This window comes from Alexandromys fortis, unplaced genomic scaffold, assembly GCF_014885135.2.
Source record: "Alexandromys fortis isolate MF-2015 unplaced genomic scaffold, M_Fortis_MF-2015_v1.1 scaffold_23, whole genome shotgun sequence".
In the NCBI taxonomy this organism is placed as follows: domain Eukaryota; kingdom Metazoa; phylum Chordata; class Mammalia; order Rodentia; family Cricetidae; genus Alexandromys; species Alexandromys fortis.
In genome coordinates, this window is record NW_026067907.1 from 6,862,853 (window position 1) to 6,882,645 (window position 19,793).

At 47.5% G+C, this 19,793-nt stretch overlaps 1 protein-coding gene and 1 long non-coding RNA gene across 4 annotated transcripts in view; one reads left to right on the top strand and one right to left on the bottom strand.

The window, feature by feature from the left end:
* LOC126497668 (uncharacterized) overlaps window positions 1–5,303 on the bottom strand; it is a 33,676-nt gene extending 28,373 nt beyond the window's left edge. The window contains exon 1 of the long non-coding RNA XR_007590662.1: window positions 5,143–5,303. This is a non-coding gene — a long non-coding RNA (uncharacterized lncRNA). The remainder of the gene's footprint in view (window positions 1–5,142) is intronic.
* Window positions 4,586–19,793, top strand: part of Fndc1 (fibronectin type III domain containing 1) — a 79,824-nt gene continuing 64,616 nt past the window's right edge. The window contains exon 1 of one of the 3 annotated variants that reach the window (XM_050135843.1): window positions 4,586–5,019. In XM_050135843.1, the coding sequence (XP_049991800.1) occupies window positions 4,920–5,019 (100 nt within the window). In that variant the 5' untranslated portion in view covers window positions 4,586–4,919. The remainder of the gene's footprint in view (window positions 5,020–19,793) is intronic. The other 2 variants (XM_050135842.1, XM_050135844.1) reach the window with 2 other exon arrangements.

The following is a 19,793-nucleotide window of genomic DNA, read 5'->3' on the forward strand; positions in this document are numbered from 1 at the left end:
CTGGACAGGACCGGGTGTCCTGTGAAAGGCCGAAAGCACACACTTTCAGAGCTCGGCTTGAGTTCACTGTGGACGCACATTTCTCATGAGAACAGCACTGTAATCCCCAGCCTGCCACACAGGAATGCCGTGACAATGTGTAGGGAGAGTGCTGAACTCTTCTGATGCATGGTTATTTAAAACATAACTAGGACCAGAGACAGTGTATGTGGACACAGCCTGATGCGTGAGGCTGGGAATAAACCATGGACTGGAGCTGGAGGTGGTTGGCAGGGGTCAGATACCAGGGGATCTACAGAACCACAGAGAGATCTCCGTTTTCCTCCTCCCTCCCTCCCTCCCTCCCTCCCTCCCTCCCTCCCTCCCTTCCTTCCTTCCTTCCTTCCTTTATTATTTATTGGATGCAGGATCTCATGTAGCCAAGGATGGCCTCAAACTCATTCATGATCCTCTTGCCTCCAGTTCCCAACTGCTGAAATTTTAGTCCTGTGCCACTAAGCCCAGGCTTTGTTTTATTTTGACGACTTAAATCAAAGCCACAATCAGGAGGTGAAGAAAGTGTGTGGGAAGGCAGTAAAATGTGTTAGGGCAGCATTGGTTGTGCGCACTCAAAATCAAAGCAGAAAGAACAGCTGTGGGAACTAGCTGTGGGGGCAGGGCAAATCACAACAAGGTGTGTATGTGTGTGTGTGCACATGCAGATGTGTGTATACACATATATGTATCTCTATATGACACAAATATGAACAAAATATGTATAGGAGAACTCCATGTTGAGAAACATTACTTTGAATGTTAACTAAAGAAATAATGATTAAAAAGAGGCCGGGTTGGAGGTAGGTGGTAGAGTGTATCCAGGCACACAGGGAGCCCTGTATTTTAACCCTAGCTAAAGTGTGTGGTGGTGACACACACCTGTAGTCCCAGCACTTGGGAGATAGTGGTAGGAAGAGTTCAAGGCCGTCTTCACCTTGTGACACACTTGTGGCCATCCTGGAAAAAAATGAGACCCGGTCTCGAAAACAAACAAGGAAAATGTTAGCATGCCTATATTTGTGAGAGGGTCACGCGCAGGAGGGACGGCAGTGACTGACGTCCGTTTAATGTCTCCCTTGTCTGCTTTGAACCTAAAAGCTGGGATGCAGAGAGGGGCTCAGTTGGTAAGAGGCTTCCGTGTAAACACGAGGACTAGTTCTGATCTGCAGGACCCATGAAAATGCAGCTGTGGTAACATTAGCCTGTAATCCCAGCACCGGGGAAGTGGAGACAGGAGACTCTCTGGGCTCACTGCCCAGCCAGTCCAGCCAAAGTAGTCAGCTCTGCATTCTGTGAGAGACCCTGTCTCAAAAAAAGTGGTAGTGAGTGACTGGGGAAGACAGTGATGTCAATCTCTGGCCTACACACACACACACACACACACACACACACATACACACACACACACGTGCACACACAGAGGCACACAGAACATACACACATGTACACACACAGACACACACAGATGCACACACAGACACACAGAGATGTTGTAAGGGAAGGAGCCATTTGTTCTTCTCAGCCACCTGGCTAGCTTACACTCGAAATAACCACACAGAAATTGTATTAATTAAGTCACTGCTTGGCCCATTAGCTCTAGCCTCTTATTGGCTAACTCTCACTTCTTGATTTAACCCATTTCTATTCATCTGTATATCACCACGTGGCAGTGGCTTACCGGGAAAGATTCATCACGTCTGTCTCTGGTGGCTCCATGGTGTCTCTCTCCTACTCCGCCTTTTTTCCTCCCAGAGTTCAGTTCTGTCTTCCCTGCCTACCTAAGTTCTGCCCTATCGACTAGGCCAAGGCAGTTTCTTTATTCATTAACCAATGAAAGTAACACATGGACAGAAAGACCTCCTACAAAGAGAGACACACAGAGACAACAAACACACACACAGATACACACACACAGACACACAGACACATGGACACACACACTTATCTTAAAGTTATGATACTTTAGAAATCTCCTTTAAGACTTTAAAATTATATATACATTGTATTTTTTTTGAGACAGGGTCTCACTACGCAGATCAAGCTGGACTCCAACTCATAGTGATTCACCTGCGTCTGCCTTCCAGGTGCTGGGATTAAGTGTGTGAACCATCACATTTGGGTCAATTTTGTATTGAATTGGAACCAGGACTTGTAAATGTTGGTAACTTCACTGAGTGTCCACAGCCCTTGGCTGTCTTCTGATTTGACTGCCAGAAGTCTGACACTGGAAGTTGATTTGTCCTGTGCTGTCTGAATAGTCCCCACGAGACGGTTACTCTAACAAGCCACCTTCTGGGGTAGGAAATAAATGTGTGTCTCACACTGAAAGAGGGAACATGCTGTCTGCTGAGTTACTGCACATTTTGCTGTGTTGATAATTTCATTGAGTCTAAACTGAGGAGTAAAGTCTTGGAATCACAGAAGTCCCACTGGCCAGGCCGAGGATGGCATTACTGTGCGACTGTCTGTTTTCTCCACAGCCTGCGGGTCAGTTCTAGAACCGTCCTTTCAAGGTGATCCTGGGGTGTCTCTAGTTCTCATGCCCTGCTGCTGTTGCTGTGTGCCCTGCTCTTTGTTAGCCCCAAAGATGGGAGGAGAAAGACCGCTGACCCAAACCAACATGGCCAAATTAATTAAAACAAGCAATTAATTAAAGCAAGCTTTTTAAATTTTTGTAAACAGGCTGCCTCCCCTTAAGATGGGGTTGGGGAAGTCAGCTCTGGATGTGAGGAAGACAGGGGTAGGGTCACAGATAAAGAGCATAACAGGTGGTCAGGAAAAGGTGGCCACAGGTGCTGATACCAGCTTTGGAAACAAAGTTAGGGTTGTAACTTTTTGAAGCACAGGCATGGCTGCCATTCCTGGATCAGGCAGTAGAGAACCATTGTAGCTAAGGCTTCAGGTCGGGCATAGCCCAATCCTTGAGAGACAGGCTTAATCAAAACCCAGTTTGTCTTTACTATACCTTGGCTTTTAATTCTAAAATGAAGGCAGAATGGTTCTTTAATCTTCCCTGGGTTATGAGGACCTGTTTCTGGTCTGTCTCCTGCTCAGAGTTCTGAGCCCAGCCTCCCCCTCCTCCAGTTCCCTGCCCCCTCCCCCCTCCAGTTCCCTGCCCCCTCCCCCCTCCAGTTCCCTGCCCCCTCCCCCCTCCAGTTCCCTGCCCCCTCCTCCGTTTGGTGGCTTTCTGTGGGAATTCCTTTTGACTTTGAATTACCCCTATTGTCATACCCCACAGTATGTGGACACATGTCTTCCCTTATATGTAGATCAAGTCCCTCTCCCCTCTTTATAAACATACATGCGACATTCATAGCCTAAGCACTCTATCTCAGAATGCTAAATTCAGTCACAATCCTTACCCCCAAAGGCACGCATGGCTCACAGGCTCCAGTGATGAGGAAAGACATACATTTTAGGACTGCATTTCAGTACACCATGGCACTACCCTACACCTCCCGTGGGGCAATGAGGAAGAGAACGGTCTCCCACCAGCTCCGCCTAGAAAGATTCTCTCCCACTTCTGACTGACCAGCAAGAGCCGCAGGAGCTGTAGGTCAGTCGGCTTGAAACTAACAGTTGAGAAAGTGTGGGGAGTTTAGGGAGGGAACCTGAACTCCTGAAAGAAGACCATGCTGGCAGTGACAGGAGCCAGCGTGCTACTAACTGGCACGTGGGGAAGCTAGAGCCCCAAGGGGTGGGGCAAGAGCGTCTGTTTACAGTAGAATGTTCCTAAGCACTAAAGAGGAAGTCGCTGGAGAGCCCTCTTCTCTTTGGGGACCGTGGAGACTTCACTCAAGGCTGTAGTCAGGCAAGAGATGCCAGCCTGGGCTCAGCGCACGGGTGTCTTGATTCTGTCATTTTCTTTCAGAATAGGATTCCGTGTTTTGTTGCCATCACCCCGCACTTTGTTTAACGCGCTTTCCGTCTTGCAGAGTGAAACGGGTCCCGTCAAGTTTGGGGTTGCCACGTCGGCGAGCCCATGCCATGTTCCGCATCGGGTTGGTTTGCAGAGAGCCACACTCTGCTTCCCAAGCTCTCATTTTTGTCGCCTCCAGGGGCGCTCCAATTCCGCTTGTGTCTCAGGACCGGTGTGGAGCAAACCCAGGCTGTTATCCCGCACAGCGGGACCCCAAGGCAGTGTTTGAATTACAGAAAGGGAGGTCAAATAAGTTCTTGGCTGGGTTTATGTGGCTTGCTTAAGGCCTGCTTCCGTTTCAACTGGAATCACGCGCTCCAGCGAAATGACAGCCAGGAGCAGCCCTGTCTAGCACAGTTGATCACCCTTTCCCAAGCGCTCTGGCTGAGCGGGAAGGAAACTGCGAGCCCGCAGACCACTGCCACGTGCAGAAAAGGGTGACGGGTCCTAGCTTGGTCCCGCAAGTTGAAACCACACAGTGGGGATAAGGGGTTTAAAGGACAAGTTCACGTCCCATCTTGTCAGTCACTTTTTGGGCCAGAAAGTAGAAGAATTAGACAGAGAGGGACTTCCCTGTCACTTTTTTCCTGATCTACAGACTATCTTTTAAAATTATATCTCCATTTTTTTTTTAATTTTACAAAAACCCAGTGGGGTTCCGGGTCTCCCAGACTCGGGTCACTCACTCGGCGCCCCGCCCGCCTTGTGGGACCCCTTCGCGAGCGCACCGACAGGGGGCGCCCGAGCGCGGCTAAAAGACGCAGCGGGCAGCGGGTGGCCCCAGTGGCGGAGTGCCGCGGCTGTGCGTGGCCAGGAGCAATCACCGAGGGGCTGCAACGTCGCTCGCACAGGACCCAGGACGCCCGGCGACGGGCACCCGACGGCATTGCCTCTGCGCCCCCGTCACTCCGGCCCGCATCCTGCCGGCCACCCGCGCTCGGTACCCGCGCATCCCGGGCTCCCGATGGCCCCTGAGGCCGGGGCGTTCCCGCGCCCGCTGCCCTGGGCGGCGTTGCTGCTCTTGGCGGCGCTGCTCCCCGTGGTCTCCTCTGCGGGGCCCCCAGGTACGCACATGCGGGACTCTGCGGTCGGTCGACTGTCTTTTTCTCTTCCCGCCCGCTTGTCACTTTGGGGACAACTGCCCCGCTCTGATTCTGTGTAGCCTCCGTGCCTGTCTTGTCACTAACCTGTGCGTCCTCGTGGGTCGAATCAGGGCTCGCTGGGTATGGACACTAGACACTCTGCGCGCGGGAGATGGGCTTCGGGACACCTACAGCACGAAAAAACTGGGGTGCCTTCAACGGCGTCCTGGAACGTCCAGGAATCAGGAGACTGGAACTTGTCTAGGTGCCCTGGAGATCTAGGCAAAGGAAAGGAAAAGGGACTTTGGGCATCGCGCAGGGGAAGGAGGTAGATGGGGGGCGGGGGGGCACTTTCTTTGGTCAGACTCTCCCTGGGGGTGTGGTTGGTCATCGTCTGTCATCTTGTTCACCTGTCTCGAGGTAGGATAGGGTCACTGGAGAGCCCAAAGGGAAGCAGAGTGGCAGGGTCTAAGGAAACTCTGAGCGTCAGGCTTGGGGATTTTGCAGCTGAAAGAAAACATTTGTCTTTGGAGGAGGGATAGGGATAGGGACCAGGACAGTAAATGAGTTCCGGAGAACATCACCCTCTCCTAAGCTCAGGCTGCAGCCTGGCTGGACACTTGCTTTGCAAGCAATGAGGCTTGGCTGGCTCTCAGTTGTGGAGAAAGAAACAGTCTTGTACTTGATTTTCCTTCCTATGCCCTTGGTGTCTTGGTTTGCACTTTGCACATGCATTTCCACACTCAGAACTGTGATTTTATTTATGTCATAAATTTGTAGGAACTTAAGAAACAGACTTTTTTTTTTTCTGTCCCAGCAGGGCTGAAAAAAATTTAAAGTTTCTTTTCCAACAAGGGCTTCTTGCTTTGTATGCTGGTGCCTGTTTTGTTCTCCCCACAAGGATAGTGATACAGGTCTGTGACCTCTTTGGTAGCTCTATCATGACTATTGCTTGGCGGCACTGGATGCCATGTAACCTGATACCGAGTTCCTTTATCATAAAAGGGTCCTATAGGAGGTAGGGGTCTTTTCTCTCCTGTTCATGATCTTAAGGCAAGTATCCATTTCATATTTTACACAATGCCTGACAGAGTAAACCTATTCTAGTTTTCCAGCCTCCCCACCTACAGTCGCATGGCTTCTCTCTTTCTAAGTTTTCTGAACGCTGAACGCTGAAAGAGTTTTTGTTAGAGAAAGCTATCCGAAAGTGGAATCGCTTCCTGTCTGTTTCCACGGTCACCTGTAGGATGGGTTCTGCTGGTGCGCGGGGAGTCAGAGCTGTTTGTGACCCTCAAGGGTTCTACAGTGTTGTCGGCCACTCCTAAGAATGCACTCCGCTCTGCAAGTCACTGCACTGTGGAATGTTGGAACTGGAAGGCTTGTTGGCACTTCTCTCTACTGTGTTGATGTGGGATTTGCAGGAAAACGATGACCAGACTAGAAATGGACAAAGAAGACAAGCGCGTCTCAGAGTGCCTATTTACCATACTTAAGTTCAATTAGCCGAGGGAAGAAGTGGGCATAGCAGCCTGCAGATGGCTCCTGTGCTCGGGAAGAAATCATGTAATTTATTCCATGGGCTCCTTGAGGAGCCTTCCTGTCTGTCTTGCCATTCACAGTTGCAGCAGCTGCCTGGATTTGTGTCTGATGGGGAAGACCACGGGCAGACTTAATTCATGCTTCCTGCAAGCGGTTGCTGCAGGTCCCATCCCTCCTCTTTCGGGTCCAGCATCTCTGTAAGGCAAATTACCGGGAGCTATGCTGACGTAGCAGACCATTATAGCGCTACAGGGGTTTTGCTTGCAGCACACACCAAAGCTCCCAATGAGCCCCGAGATTTAGGATGGACGAAAATAAAACAAAGGCAGCCAGTGATGCCCCTCCCCCACAACACCCATTACTACAATAGCTACTATGTAAACATTAAAATAAGGGGGAGGGTGTTGCTCCCCAGTCTTAGGACACATTTTCCTGAAACCATGCATGCCTTTACAGTGAGCATCCAGGGGTGGCTAAGGGGTGATTTTTATTTAAAGCGAAAAATCTTTTCAATTAATCTTCAAGTTCAAACTTATTCTCAAAGCTCTTTGCCTCTTTTTTGCATTGATGGTGCAAAAGCTGGCCCGGTGTAATAAATGGTAGCCGATAATAAGGCAAGACAGGGATACCGAAAACACTAACAACATTGAATTTTTCAGGCCTTTGTGGAGGGGGGAGGAGAGAGAGAGAGAGAGAGAGAGAGAGAGAGAGAGAGAGAGAGAGAGAGAGAATGAATGTGCCAGTTTAAATGAGGAATATCCTTGGTATCATTTTTAGCAGGAGTACTAACTCTGACCCCACGCAGGAACACCAGTGTGACTTTGCGGGGCAGTTGAGTAACTTGCTTTCTAAGTAGGATCAGTATTTACTTAAAAAAACTGGCTACAGACAAACTGTAGTTACTGGCTTAGGTAGCTGTAGCACAATTTTTTTCTCCAAAAATGAACAAAATGGGCTTGCTGCTTCTAGCAAAGTAGTCACAAGTATTTCCTGTCAGTGAAACAACTTGAGTTTTTAAGTTAAAATTTGAATGTAGCTAAGCTGCCTCTCTGGTAGGCAGGTGCTTCCCTGTGTTAGAAACCTTTCTCAGGACAGTGGCGACGTGGGTGAATGTGGTTTTAATAGCAATATGGGATGAGTGTGATTTCTAAAATGTTACTTGATATGGCATGCCAAGCCCAAATGGCTATCATACAAAGTATCACACAGGGGCCCAATGTGGTGGCTTGCGTCCACAATGCCAGCACTACTGTAGCGAGATGGGAGGATCCCTGGGAACCACTCACAGGTGTGAATCAGCTGGCACAGTGCACGGCACAGCAGCAGAACCAGGAGAGACTCTGCCCCAGTGAGGTACAAAGTGAGAACAGACTTCCTGATGTCATGTTCTGACCTCCACGTGCAAGTGTGCAATCATGTGTGCACATGCCAGAGTACATGTGAGCACACAAGCACGCGCGCGCGCACGCACACACACACACACACACACGATCTATTGCCTATCTTGAACTTTGAATCTTTCACCCCTGTAATAATTTGTCATGTTGAGAATTGAACACGGGGCCTTGTGCTTGCCAGGTAAATGCTGTGTCACGGAGGTACCACCCTGTTCTAGAGGGATGCATTTTTAGTCTACAAAAAATGAGAAAAATTCCTCCCGTAGTTTCAGATTCTACAGTGCAATCAACCCTTAGGGAAGCTCCATGGGGTGCTCAGTGTAGTTTGAAATATTTTCCAAAGTTGTCCACAAAGGCTCTGGAAGCACTCCCCCGCCCCACATCTGTAGGAGGCCAGATTCTCTTCAGCCAAAAAGCAGCATATCACAGGGGACTGAACGAGTAGACAGCATAGCAGTCTAACCACCTTCTGTTAAGGTGATTTGCCGAAATACAAGGGCCGGTGCCCTTCTGTTGCCTTCTCAGTTAGGGAAACATAGTTATTCTTTTGAAACTTTGCTCTGTGTCAACATGGAAGACTTTTGTATAGTTATTTAAACACTTTTTGATTAAAATTTTCTATGTGTACGAGTGTTTGTCTGCATATGTGTATGCGAGTGCTTGGTGCCTGTGGAAACCAGAACAAAAGCATTAGATTCCCCCGGAACTAGAGTTACAGATGGTGTGAGCCACCATGTAGGTGCTGGGAATCAAACCACGGTCTGCAAGAGTAGTAATCTCTCTTAATGGCCGAACCATCTTTCCAGTTCTGTGGTTATTTTTAAAAAATAAATCAGTAAGTGTCTATCTAATTATTTCTGTCTGTCGCTGGGTATCAAACACATGCTAGGCAGACACACCCCCTGAGCTCCATCTCCATTATAAACTAATTCGCTTTTAAACTAGTATAATTCCTAGCACAGCGGGGAGGAAGATCATGCATAAGTTTTATGGAAATTTTATAAGTTGCAAGGTAGAAAGGCCACACAGTTTCAGAGCTCATGGTTACACAGCTCAATGGAGCTTAGGAGGCGGATGCTGGTTCAGAGTCAGCGCCATCGTGACATCTCTGCTGGCCTTCAGCAGTTCGCCTTCATTTGCAGACAGACCTGGTCAGGGAGATCACCTTGTTGTTAGAACCCTTGGAAGCTTTCCCATGACCCAGCCTGCTCCAGATCGCTAGTGTTTCTTTCTATGCTGTGTTGCAAGCAGGAGACTCCTTGTGTTTTAGCGTGTGCTTCGGTGCCTAGCCAGATGGATGCTTGGTACCACTGACTTTTGAAAGCACAGAATGCATTATTTTGAAATTAGAGGGTGCAGTGGGATTGCACGGTGACAATTTATTTTCCTAGGAAGCCATCACTACAGGGTTCCCCAAGATACCAACATATCCTATCTGCACTTAAGTCATGGTGGCCCATCCCTTGTCATGGGGAGGGAAGGGTGTGGGCTGCATCGTTTCCCTGTGGTTGCTGCGAGGAGTGACCACACCCCTCCTGGCTTAGAGCAGCAACAATTTGTTACCATATAGTACTTGAGGTCAGGAGTCCAGAATGGGTCCCGTGGGGGCTAAGAACCAGGGCTGTGTTCCCTTGGGTGACCTATGGCTGATCAGTTTACTTCTCTTTTGAGTTACAGAGTGCCCACCTCCCTTGGCTCTGGGAATTAGGAGGAGATCTTTGGGGGCCACGGTCCCCCGAGGGATGTGAATAAAGAACCTGGACACAAAAGTCCCCAGAGATGCTTCCGGAGGCTGACTGGGGGCGGCACCTCGACTTTGTTTCCTATGGAATTTTGGGTTGTCTTAGATTGTAATTAAACTTCTGCTTTCAAAAGCTTTTGTTTTAATTAGAAAATACGGGGGTGGATATTTACAGATAGAAAAGTAGAAGTGAGAAAGGAAGAGGCCTGCTGTGCCCTTGTGAATGTTCAGGATTCTTCTGTCTAGATGCAGAGCGAACTGGAAACTCGGTGCCTTGGGGGAGAGCAGGTCTCTGCGGGAGGCGGGAACTGTGGCTGTTGTTTCCGGCACATCTTCACCAGCGTTAATAGGTGCTCATTGGAGCATTTGGAACAATTGGTTAGTCACTTAGTCACGTAAACCAGCAGCCTATTTTCCTTCCTCCCAGAAGCCCTTTAAGACTTGACAGCTTCCCTGAACCCAGAATTCTCTGCTGCGCTTCAGCTCTGTGGCCCATAGAGGGTGCTCCCGGCCTTTCCGAGTTGGTCCAATCTTCTGTGGGTTTCTTTAAAAGGGATTCATTTGTTGGTGGCTGGGCCTCAAAGAGAGATGATTACAAACGTCCAGTTACCTGTTTTGTTCCCTTAATGCGCTGCTTCCCCCCCCCCACTTTGTCACTTGTTGGAGCTTCCAGCAAATATTAAGTTGAAAAGGTCAAATTACTCGTTAACGGTCAATATGACTATATTAACAATTGCAAATAAAATATTAATAAGAAAGGGATTTGAAACCGAAGGCTAAAGCTGGGGTTTGTAACCTTTTAGCTGTTGGGGAACCCTTAGTACATTTGTAGGCCCAGGCCAAAGTTAAAGCAACTGGACCAGGGAGAAGAATATGGAAAGTTGAAAGTGGGGGCAGGGCTCATGGTCTTGTAGATTGCGCTCTTTCAGTTAAAGCTAAAGCTTCATTTTTGTACCTAGGAAGAGCATTGTGAATATTATAATTATAGTAATCAGAATATTCCATGTATTATGCTACACTTAAAACTAAGTGTAACAACCTGTGGTGCTTTGAAAGAAAATGGCCCTCAAAGGGAATGGCACTATTTGGAGTAGGTGTGGTCTTGTTGGAGGAAGTGTGTCACTGTGGAGGTGGGCTTTGAGGGCTCATAGATGCTCAAGCCACGCCCAGTGAGACAGACCACTTCTTGTTACTTCTTGTCGGCTACCAGATGTAGAAGTCTCAGTTACCTCTATGGCGCCATGTCTGCCTGTGCACCACCATGTCCCAACATGATGATAATGGACTGTATCTCCAAACTGTGAGCCACCCCAATCAAATGTTTTCCTTCATAAGAGCTGTTGTGCTCATGGTGTCTCTTCACAGCAACAGAAGCCCTCAGACACAACCTATCTAGAGAGCAGTGAATGCTGATTAAAAGGAACAGCATTGCCGTTTTCTACGGTGGCATCAGAAGACTCAGTACAACTCAAGCTGCAGACACGAATTTCACCCTGTGGTGTAGGCAGCCTTTTTTATTTCCTGTCCATAACTAACTCTTCCCAGGGTGTTCTTATACTTAGTTTCCATGTCGTGACACTTGTCTTCCTGTGGGAGTCAGGTTCCAAGCTGTTAACGTGAGCTGCTCCCCCAAAGGCATCAGCCAGTACATACTTGTCCTAGGATTTGGACTTAAATCTTAGAAATCCCGCAATCCTCCCCTGCAGGCTACCAGAAAGGAGAGTGCGGGGAGCAAGCCAACAAGCCAGCACTCACACATTCATTTCTTACCCTTCTTGACTGCGAATGTGATGTCTCCCCCAAATTCCTGGTGCCTCACCCTCCCTACATGACTCTAAACTGGAGCTGGAAGCTGAAGAGCTGAAAGCAGAACAAACACCCTTTCTGGGCCTCTGCTACTTGGCTGTCAATGAGTGATTCCATCACGGTGTGGTTTGCCGAGCTCACGTAGGGCTTCCCCGAAGGAGCAGTTGTTGTCAGCCTGGTCCCTACTGCAAAATGGACCAGGAGTGTGGCTAGGAGCAAGGTCCTTCCTATAGTAGGCTTGTTAAACTTGCCCCATCAGCAGTTGGAGACCTATGCTTGTGTGTCTAACCCCACCTTTAACCCCCCCCCCCATGCTTTACCCCCACACACTCACAACCAACACAATGTGCATCTGGCACCCACGCTTTCTACCTGTAGAAACCTTGAAAGTATGCTTTATGGTTTCAGCCAGGTATGGGTTTGATCAGTGTCCCTGACTAGTTGTACAATGGGATTGGAGAGAAAATGGCTACCACAGGTAGAAGAATCTCTATTCCCTTGCGTATTCCCCAGTGCCTTGCTTAGACTCTGAGACTTAGGGTTGCTGGATGAATGAAAGGCAAAACTGACACAAGGTATCTGGTCGACCAAGCCCATTTCCTTCCTTAAGATTTTACACACACACACACACACACAAACACACACACACACACACTTTTGTTCATTACTTGGTACTACTCCTTTATTAACAGATTGTCTGTTCCCATTAACAACCACTAAGTGACTTACACATCTTTAAAAACTACTCATTAGGAATCAGGGCTGTCACTGGGTCTTTGTGGTTTCTGATCACATCTGTTCCACTGCTTTTTTTTTTTTAAACCTACCTCCCCACAACACTTGTCTGTCTTCTTTTATTAGTATTTTGTTCTATGTCACAGGCTGGCCCTAAACACACCATCTAACCAAAGATGATTTTGAATTTCTGACCCTCTGCCCCCACATGCTGGGACTGCAAGCATGCCCCCCATTTTTGGTTTATGAGGTGCTGGGGATTGAACTCAAGGCTTCATGCACACCAGGCAAACACTCACCATCTGAGCCCCATCCCCAGCCACTGCCTAGCACACTTTCTAAGGGAATTTTCCAGGGAGATTTCAGGGATATCTGAGTGGTGACCAGGGACACAGGAATGCCTGGCTGTTTAACATAGTTAGACAATGACTTTCACATTTGGGGGAAAGAAATGGATTTTTAGAGAGAGTTTTTGTGTGTGTTTTGGCTGGCATGTCAAGCAGTTTGTAGTGGGCTGAGTCTGAGTTGAACCAGTGAACAATGGCAGTTCTTTAAGAAATCATTTCTTGGTTGCAAATTGAATTTGAAGAATGTGCAAAAGATCCCATAAAAACCTGGAAAGTGCTGATTTCCCGCGAGTCTGTGACCCTGTCCTCAGCAGGCATGGCCCTGTGCTCCTTCTGCGGCTCCCAGCTTGCTCTTTGCGGTGGCTTATCTCCTCATGGTTGTTATGCACGATATCCATGGGATCCCTCCAGTTTGTCTTCCTAATCCACTCCAGAAAGCTAATGATGTAGATGGGGGGTGGGATAAGATTTCCCCCAAACAGTAGCTTCTGTTTACGTTAGTTTTTAAACAAAACGTCCGAGAGCTTTAAAAGTTTAAATCCTAATGATCCCATTTTGCCAGTGTGATTGGTTAAATTTGCCCTCATTTCTGGTTTCATTGTCCTAGAGACAGATGTACTCAAGTCAATGGCATTCTGACAAAAGACAGGCATTGTCAAAATGGTATTTCCAGAGTGTACCCCTAAATCAACAGCAATAAGTTAAAGTGAAAGCAGTTCTCACTTCTAAGTCAGAAGTGACTTGACTTCATGAGTCTACAAGCAAGAGTGTGGGTAACCCCAAATCCTTTGTTATGTCAGTGGATAAACGAACAGGGGACTGTTTATCTCTTCGGCTGTAAACTTGGGAGCAGAGAGTCCTGGACTGGTTCTGGGGCTCAGTGAGACCAACAGGGCTCAGGGTCATTCCATGTTCCCCACTCTGCCACTGTTCCATGCCATCATCTCCCACTTGTCACTCTGTTGCTGGATGGTTGTGACCTGTCTAGGGACGATGTGTGATACCCAGGAGGTGAGAAAAGGAGCTAAAAGGGGACATGAACATGCTAGGGCCCCTTTAAGTTGCCTTTCCGTAAGAGACAGTACATTTCCTCACCCGTGTCAGAGGCCAGACTTCTTGTGAGTGTGTCCTAGCTGCAAGGGAGTCCGAGAGTGAGGGCTTTCACGTGTTTAGCATTCTAGCTTTCTGGCAGGGGAAAGCAAGGGCCAGAGGAATGGGGAATAGTCTTAGGGTGGCCATAGGCAGTAGTTATCATGGAAGGGACAGAGAAGTGGGGAATGGCCTTAGAGTGGCCGTAGGCGGTGGTTATCGTGGAAGTTTCAGAGTCTGTCAAAATGCTAAGCTGTTATAAATTACTTAGGAAACTTGCATAAGACTGATAAAAAATCCAACAAAAAGCATCCTGGGAGATAAGACCGGCTTATGTTGAGAGTATGCTTGGGCACATAACCAGTCTCTATTAACTTAGGTGTTTTCATTTTAATTTTGTCATTTCCTGCTTTACAAAATAATTCCTTAGTTATTTACTAATAATTATTATTACTGTTACTATTATTTTAAATTTGGAATAGGAAATCCCAGGCTGGTCTTGAACTATATAGTCCGGGATAACCTGAACTATTTTAAACCAGACATATTTTATTTGTGTGTATCGGCATGTGGGTACAAGCATGAGTATGTGCAAGTGTGTGTGCAGAGGCCAGATGAAGGCATTAGCTCTCTTGGAACCGGAGTTGCATATGTTTGTCTTGCTCATTACACAGGCGTTGGGATCTGAACTTAGGTCCTCATGGACTCATAACCACCCAGCCACCTCTCCAGCCCAGATGTGTCTTTTTATTGCTCCATTTTGTGCTTCTCTGCTCTCTAGCTCTTTCCCCAGTTACTGGGATGGAGGAGAGAAGCAGGTGAAGCAGGAAGGCAAGGAAAGGGAATAACAGGAAGAGGGCTTCATTAGTAAATGTGTGTCCTCCCCACTCAGCTTCCCTTGGGTGCAAATCAAGGATGGTCTGTGCCATCGCTGTCTGTAAGAGGCTGCTAACCCAGGCAGTGTGAACGTGTTTGATGTGAAGGCATTGTGAGCCAGCATCTTACTCATGCAGATGGTCTTGCATCCTGGGGCTCTTGCTCTGGATCACTCTCAACTCTGTGGTGGCCCATGTGTGACCAGCTTGAGCGCAGCACCCATATAGATCTCCAGGAGACGTGGTTATTGGGTTCAGTTTCTACAGCCAAGTGTGAACCTACTGAGCTGGCCCACCTTCCACAGAGATGAGCGCAGACTGGTGGTGCCCATTCCTGGGGACTTTAGTGATGGGGTGAATGTACCTGACCATTGGAGTAAGTTTGTCTTGCTGGTGTCATCCAAACAGGACATTTTTAAGAGGTCACAGCATTTCATTACACCCGACTGAGCTCTTTTGAATGTCACACACCGGCACAATTTGAGATCAGAAAAGGACAAAATAAGGTTGTTACCTGGTTTGGTATTTATTGGCGTGGAGGAAACACGTGTCTCTTTTCTCTTGCTCGCACAAGATACATTTTGCTATTGAAGACTTGCAGACGGTTCTAAGAGCCCATGACTGTCATAGCAAGGTAGGACCAGGACTCTGGAGAACCAGTGAGTCCCTCACATCTACTTTTCAGATGTGGTTATTGTTTTCCAAGACAGGGATTCTCTTTGTAGTCCTGGCTGTCTTGGAACTCACTCTGCAGACCTGGCTGACCTCAGACACAAAATTTTGCCTGCTTCTGCTTCCCAAATGCTGGGATTAAAGGCGTACACCACCACTGCTCCAATCAAACTAACTTTTAGCTGCATAAGTTTCTTCAGTAAGTACTTGTCAAAGAATTGATAGTGTTTCTTTTAAAGTCACCAGTGTGTGGTTAATTGCTTCAGAAAAAAAAATTGGTTCTTTCTGGTCAATATTTTCTTAGTGTTTTTCTCTAGAGCTGTGGGATCTAAAATGATCCTGTCCTCAGCAGCTTTCTGAGGCAGACCCGAGATGGAGAAGGGGTGCGTGGTTATCAATTCCCCTTTCTTTCTAGATGGTAGACTGCCCGTAAGTCAGACTTAACTATTCATTCTAGATGGTAGACTGCCCGTAAGTCAGACTTAAATATTCACCCATTCACCTACTGCTCATTGATGCCAGCGTGAGCCACCATCTTCTGAGCTGTAACGGTTTTTTTTTTTTTTTGGCTATAATTCAGCTGCAAAATTGCAATGGAGCGGTTGGCAATAAGTGGGCCAAACAGGAGAACATTCCCAATTTGTTTCTTCTATCTTAGCATTCCCTGGAAACCTTTGCCTGGCCCTTCTCCCTTCTCTTCTCCCTCCCATTCCTCCAGCTGAGTCTCCACACACACCTCCCTCTCTCTGTTTACCGGATGAAGCAACTATGCTTCAAAAGAGAGAACAAAACCCGCAAGGATTGGGTTGTAACTTTGAATCTGTTTTTCTGAGCATGAGTCCTCCATGGAGCCTGACTTTATTTATTTATTTATTTTTATTTATTTTTTTGGTTTTTCGAGACAGGGTTTCTCTGTAGCTTTGGTGCCCGTCCCGGAACTAGCTCTTGTAGACCAGGCTGGCCTCGAGCTCCCAGAGATCCGCCTGCCTCTGCCTCCCAAGTGCTGGGATTAAATGGAGCCTGACTTTATTGGTTTAATTTACTGACTGTGCTTTGGACTCTGTGTTTCTGCATTCTGAGACATAGTTTTCCACATGACTCTCTTTAGCGGAAACCTGTGTGCAAGTCATTAATGTTGCTAGTAACTAGGCCTGGTAGCACTCCACCCCCTCTCTACCCCTACCCCACCCCCAGGTCTCTGTTAACTCTTAGGACCGAGGGCAAGGTAAATCCAGAGTCCTTGGGTTTTGGGAAGGGAAGGATGTCTGGAGGTGAAATATGGTAAATGGGCTGCTCAGTACACGTCCTAGCACAGGTCGGGGAGTTCTGACACCTTCTCCATTCTTTAATCTTACCCCTTTCCTCATGGGCCCACACTCACAGAGGCATCTCTGCAAGGCAAAGGACCAAAGGATGCTGGGAGGTTTTCTGGGTTAGCAACTAGAGGATCTCTCCCTGGGTCATGGTAGAGGTTGCTAACCAGCCATCAGGGAGCCTGATCTACTGTGTGTGTATGTGTGTGTGTGTGTGTTCCCTCATGGTTTTAAAACAAATGGAATTAATTGCTAGTTAGCATAAAAATTGAAATATTTAATCGAAAGCTAAGATTTCTGTCTTGGAACTAGTAAAAAGGTCCAGTGGTAAAGGTGACTGCCAGAAAGGCTGAATTCAGTCCCTCGTGGTGGAAGAAGAGAAGAGACCTGCAGATTGCCCTCTGACCTTGACATGTGCCCTGTGTGTGTGCCTGTCTCCCCCTTCCCCAAAGTAAGCAAAGTGCAGGAAAGCTTGAAATGATTTCTGTCTTCTAAGGAAAGGATCTCTGAGCACCTGCCGGTCTGGAACCTGAGGTCTGTGTTGTCAGCAGGTGCCTGAAACTAGACAGTGACCCCGTGTACACAGGCACCTTTGCCCCACCTCCCTGGCCCTTGTAGGGACGCGAGTAGGAGAACCCTGGGTTGATGTGTTCATCACACACCCCTTCCTTCGCCCATTGCCAGTGTGTAGTTAATGATGGAAGCCAGGACACATCAGAGCAGGAAGGCCGAGAGGGGCCCAGCCAGCTGTTGGCCCTGCCCACTCTGGAATTGACTCTGTGGACCTTGGCCGGACTGGCCCTGAGGACTTAGCTCTGGCTTGGGTTTAAGGTTGCGTGTTAACACTGGAGATCCTCTGAGGTCTGTTCTAGAAGCTGAAGACTGCCCAAGGACAGTTATCTTAAGGGTACCACCGCTTTGATGTTTGAAACAAATAGCCCTTGTGGGGGCCTCTTGTTAGGTCTTGGGGTTTGGGACTAGACCAAAGTAAGGGGTCAGCATGAGTAGAGAGGACCATTCCTAGATGAGCAAGTAGACCCTTGTGGCTGCTGAGACACAGAGTGTGGCAATGGGTGGTACCTGAGATATCACCAGGGCAGCATTTTGCTATTTAGTAACAGCAAAATATTCTCCAGTCTAGACAAAGCCTGCTGGCATGATTTTGCCACAGTATGAAATTGCTGGAACCCTAGCTGGCTAGTACTGGCTGCTGGTTTGGGATGAAGCATCTTCCTGTCTTTGTTTAAAGCCAGCCTGGGATAGCTGGAGGGGCAGGTAGCAGACAGAAAATTCTTCTAATTTAACCCTAAATCCTTCCCTTCAGCTATGACCTAAGCTCACTTCCTCACTGAGCATGCTCCAGAAACAAAAAGCAGCTTGTCGGGGTACTATCTGTCTGCTCCTTTCCCCTTACACTTCCTAAAACTGAAGCATTGACATTTGAGTCTGTCTGTTTCCTAAGAGACAAAGCTCCTGGGACAGACAGCCACCAAAGCTGTACCAGTGTCCTCTCTGGAGAAATGTGTAGAAAATGATCTTTAAAAGGCCGTGTGCTCCAGCTATTTATTGGACACTCAAGAAGAGCCTGGACCTGGCAGTTCAGGCCTGTAGCCCCAGATACTTGGGAGGCTGAGGCAGGAGAGTGGGATAAGGTCTGCCTGGGCTATAGAATGAGCTCAAAGGAAGCTTAGAAAGAACCTGCCTGGAAATAAAATGTTATATATATTTTATACATATATACATATACATTTATACATATATGTATACATATATATAAAATATATAACTATATATAATAGTTATAGTTATATATAGTTATAGTTATATAAAAATAATAAAAAAATAATATATATGGTTATATATAAATACTTTATATTTATATGCACACGTGTGTGCTGAAAATATAACTCAATTGTAGAGTACTTGCTTAGAAGTGCAAGTCCTAGATACAATCCCTAGTTTCATAAATAAATGCATATTTAAATATAAACAAATAAGGGCCTCTGTGTGGTAGTACAGCTTCATGCTATCAGAACGGTCACTTCTCACCCAGAGCCTGGAATCCAGCCTGGAAGTCCAGAAACTACTTTCCCCACGTGGCTTTACTTCATACTGGGAGATTAGAGTTGCTCGCCCTTCAAAATGACCAACAGAAGTAGGACAGGCTGTTATGTTTCCAGTTCAGGCACAAGTTCACTAATCCGCATGGTGGTGTGCCCTTGCTGGAAGGACTGACCTGCTGCATCCTGGGTTGGTACCCGGGCATCAATGGAGGAGGTGGTTGTTGCAGGGCTGGCATGGCCCAGGAGGTTGTCTTGTTCACCATCGCATCCTCTTGTCATCCAGTTCCCCTGATTATCTGTGTTTACTGGGAGGTGCTGCAGATGATGTCATGATGTCAGCTTTAACTGTTAAAGCTGATGGTATCTAGGAATGAGAGCATGTAACCAGAGCAGAGACTCCATTTCACTGGCCCAGTGTGTGCTGTGAAGGGGAGGTGGTATGTTGACCCAATGAGTTTTGAAAAACCTTAATTCCAGACTGATTCTCCGGCTGCCTCTGAGACATGACTTCAGGGTGCCCCCAAAGCCTTTGTGCTCAAAAGTGACTTCTACCAGTGACTCTCCGAGGCCTAGAAAGCTATTTCTTTGTTAAGTTTTTGTCACGAGAATGCGAATGTCCCCAAGAGCTCATGAAGGGTCAGTTCCAGCATTCTTCCCAGAAAGCAGGGTGGGGTCCTTGGCCAGCTTTGGTTTGAAAAAGGATTATTGTATTAAGAATAAGTTGTAAGGCTGCCATGGCTTAGATGATTCCAGAGTGTCTGTGTTACAGGCGAGCTCTCTAACTCATGGGCCTGTTGGGAGGTTGTGGTGTAAGAGGTGGGACCTAATGAGAGATTTTACGTCCTAGAGTTTTGCCCTCGAAGAGGACAGTGGGAACCATCTCTTGCTTCTTAGCCACCATAAAGTAGGCCACTTTGTTATACCATTGATTCTACCACCATGGTTACATCACCACAGATCCAAGTGCTACAGGAATGATCAGTCATGGACAGACACTTCCAAAACCATGGCCAAGAGAAGTCCCTCCTGTTTCTAAATTGACTCTCTCTCTGATATTTTCTAAGAGTAACAAGAAGTTGATTGGCCTAAAGGTGTTGAGGGGAGCTGTGGGCTGCATTCCTGCTGCCCAGCTCCCAGCCGCCTGGCTAGCTTATGCCCCAAAATAACAACACACAAACT